A 3,723-nucleotide genomic window follows, 5' to 3' on the forward strand; every position below is an offset into this window, starting at 1 on the left:
TTTACATGAAACATTTTTGATCTGATCAGGCCTTCAATCCGATTAGTTGTGTCCATGTAAACGTAGCTAGTGTACAACCGCCTTCTTTTGGTCACAATGACCGCAAAAAGTCATACATTTGAGTTTGTCTTTAAAATGTACTAAATATGGATTAAAAACTGCCTCATATGTTATAAGGCTGTAGCTTTGATATGTTGCTTTGTAAGTCATTAAGTGTTAACATTTGCATGTGATCTGCATACTCATTAATGTACATACATTTGGATCCACTGTCCCCTGAACATGCAAATAGCATTGCACCTTACATAAAGATTTGTTCGTTGCAAACCAAAGTGCACTTCTTTGAATACACACAAACCTTTAGAGAATTGGGCCAATTAAAGTGTCACTAAGCCAAAAACATGCTGATAAAGATGTTCCCCTGATTTTAGCCATTTCATTTCAAGTGGAGGAAGGAAAATCCAACAAATTGTACAGTAAATCCTGCTCTTTCTTGAACTAATGTTAATTAAGATGTTTTTATGGACATTCATGAGCCTAAGAGCACCAACCTGGAATGTCAAAGGGAACTTTCTTGCTGTTAGACTGAGAGATACTAAAACTAAACCTGTGCTGTAATGTTGAGGGTTATCTGTATTGTCCTCACAGAATTTGAGCCTGGCCAAGAAGAAGATAAGTGATCTTATTCTACTGGAGCAGGCCCAGAGAACCATTGATGACCAGTACATTAACCAGTTAAGTCAAGAGGACATCAAAGAGCTGAATTCCCTGCAGAAGAAGCTGACAGTGAGCATCCGTCTGGAAAGAGGACGGGAAGACCAGGAGCCCAGGATCCAACTGGAGGGTCTGACTAGAGACGTCTTAACAGCCGAGTCAGACATCAGGTCAGCAAACAGACGCCATCTTTGATAAGGGTATTCAGTCATGAACTTATTATTTAGTGTAATTGAAATTTTGGTGGTACCTAGGAACATCATCCGGAAGGTGGAGAGAAGTGAGAACTTGAGGAACAAAGCCCTACTGGTGAGTGGGCTGGTAGAGTGGAAGTTCCTAAAACAAGATGGATCAATGGAGTCCTTTGACATCCACACCAACCTCCAGCTTGAAGAAGCTTTTGAGATGAAACAAAGTGTGAAGATTAAAATAAAAAATGAAACATTCAGTGCTGATCCATGGCTTAAAAGGGCTGCTTCCTCCAAGAGACAGAAGCAGATAGAGCTGATGAGAAAAGACTTGAAAGGTGAGTAAATCTGGGAATCCACCCCTGATTAGACAGCCAGGAGAAGTGAAATTACAATCAGATTCAAAGGTCGCAAATTTATAAAAAAAAAAAAAAAGAAATAGAAGCCAAACACACGTTATTTAAGTAAATATATTATTATCTATTTCCTTTGTTTACAATGCATGAAAAGCTCTTTTTTTCCTGTAGCCAATGATGCTCCACTGCCTCAACACTGGGAAGACATGAAGGACATCATTGTGAAGCGGGTTCCCCTGACTGCTGGATCTCAGGAATACAAAGATGTGGTAGCAGAACTCACCAACCATGGACTTGCTTTGAACATCATACAAGTATGTTTTCCTTTAGAACATCAAACATGTTCCAGAATGGAGGCTTTAAAGAGGAATGTTAAGCTGAGTGCAGTTCTGTCCCAGAGCTTGGTAGCTTAATTATCCTCTCAAAGAAAACTTCAGATAAGAATGTATGGTTGTGTTTCTTTGTTGTTTTTTTTATTTGATGAGTTGGCCACCTCTTCAATATTGGCCCCCAATGAACACAGGTGCTGAACCCCCAAAGCCACCCTGCTACGAAACAGATTTAGTTCAACATTGAGTCCTAACATTAGATCTTAGTTTACCTGTCCTTGAGTTCCAGCTATGGATAATAAACAATAATTATAATAATTGAACTTTATTGATCTCACATTGGAGAACTTACCTCTGCATTTAACCCATCCCCTTGGGGAGCAGTGGGCTGCCATCACGGATCTTGCTCAGAGACCCAGAGTGCAGGGTGTGGAAGTGGGGCTCGAACTCAGAACCTCAGGATTCCAAGCTCTATGCCCTATTACTTTTAAAAAGTTTAACATGTTTTTCATTTAGAATTAATATTAATCTATTTTTCAGTAAAAGCAATCTGTTGCTCTTATGAAAAAGGATAAAAGATAATGAAATGTTCTTGGTGTTTATATAAACTGCATTAGTGAATGATGGTTACATGTAAATAAATGGAATTCTTTAAATAAAGAGGACTTGTAAAATGCCTTTAAACTCTAATATTCAATGTGGTGTTATTATCTCTGTTTAGATAAACTATTAAGATGAAGAGATGTAAGAGTATAAGGGCGTTGAAATTTACATTTACTTTATCACATGAACATATAGCACCGTAATGAAAGACATCAACTAACTACAGATCTATGATTTCATCTCATATTAATGAACGTGTTTTAAAATGTGTTTGCAGATCGAACGGATCCAAAACACGACTCTCTGGCAAAGCTACCAGCTCCAGAAGAAACTAATGGAGGTGAAGAACAAGCACACCAACAATGAAAAGCTGCTGTATCATGGCACCGGGGCAACTTCCATTGACCTCATCAACTCTAAGGGCTTCAACCGGAGCTACGCAGGAGCACATGGTAAAACCCATTACTGTATATTAAATTAGCAAGACTGAACAAAGAAACGTTTAATTATTTTAGTCTTTAAAGGGCCATTTTAAGCTCTTTATTTCCATCTTATAAGGTGTACCACAGGGCTCTTTATTTGGACTCCCCCTTCTGTTTCATTTATTCTTTAGTTTAATTTTAATGATTGTATAGACTATTTCAACTATAATTGTTTTATATTTCTTAGATGGATTTTGGAGATTAATGAAAATATTCTAACCTCTAAATGTTTTACTACTGACATTTATCTCCATATTCATGACATGTTTTCTGTTTTATTTCCTGCAGGTGCCATGTATGGTAATGGCTCTTACTTTGCTGTTGATCCTGCATATTCAGCCAGAGGTTATGCTAAACCAGACAATCTGGGTCATAAACGCATGTACCAGGCCCGGGTTCTCATTGGAGACTACACTAGAGGAAAATCTGGCCTGATCGCCCCCCCAGCCAAATCTGGCACTGGTGCAGACCTTTATGACAGTGTAACTGACAATGCGAATAATCCCTCAATGTTTATTATTTTCCATGATACTCAGGCATATCCAGAATATCTAATCACATTCACATAAGTGTTCAGCTCTTGTGAAACAAGACAATAATCTCTGTCTTACTATAACTCTTCTACTGTAGCTAAAAAACTGAAAATATATTGATATGAGTCACTGAAAAAATGTATGTAATTTTCTTCAAAACAGAATAAATAAGAAACAATTGTACTTTTTGATGTGTTTCTGATTTATTTGCCTTGCAATAAAGCTGAATTGACACAAGTTTATGAATTCACAAACAAATTCCCAAAAATGCAGAGTGCTAAAAGGTAATGAATGCATTAGCTGCGAATACCGAAAGGTTTCGAACCAAGTAGGTCGTGTATGATGTCAACCGGAAGTGGCATGCCTAAGCAAAACAAATTTGGCTGCTCTTATTTTAGCTTGAATACCCTCAATTCAATTTTAATAACTAAAATATCTGCCTCCCATTCATCTTTTAGAAATTCTAGAAACTACTAGTTTTTTTAGGAACATGAGGAACAATCATCTCTCCATTTAAG

The 3,723-nt window shown here is 37.4% G+C and overlaps 1 protein-coding gene across 1 annotated transcript in view; it reads left to right on the forward strand.

The window, feature by feature from the left end:
- The window catches only part of parp14 (poly(ADP-ribose) polymerase family member 14), a 26,553-nt gene extending 23,273 nt beyond the window's left edge, over positions 1 to 3,280 (forward strand). The window contains exons 19-23 of the mRNA XM_015395084.1: positions 649 to 884; positions 969 to 1,240; positions 1,430 to 1,572; positions 2,468 to 2,642; positions 2,961 to 3,280. Of these exons, the coding sequence (XP_015250570.1) occupies positions 649 to 884; positions 969 to 1,240; positions 1,430 to 1,572; positions 2,468 to 2,642; positions 2,961 to 3,241 (1,107 nt within the window). The 3' untranslated portion in view covers positions 3,242 to 3,280. The remainder of the gene's footprint in view (positions 1 to 648; positions 885 to 968; positions 1,241 to 1,429; positions 1,573 to 2,467; positions 2,643 to 2,960) is intronic.
- Positions 3,281 to 3,723: the final 443 nt, after the last annotated feature.

The sequence above is a fragment of the Cyprinodon variegatus genome, unplaced genomic scaffold (assembly GCF_000732505.1).
Source record: "Cyprinodon variegatus isolate N-32 unplaced genomic scaffold, C_variegatus-1.0 Scaffold725, whole genome shotgun sequence".
Lineage (NCBI taxonomy): Eukaryota > Metazoa > Chordata > Actinopteri > Cyprinodontiformes > Cyprinodontidae > Cyprinodon > Cyprinodon variegatus.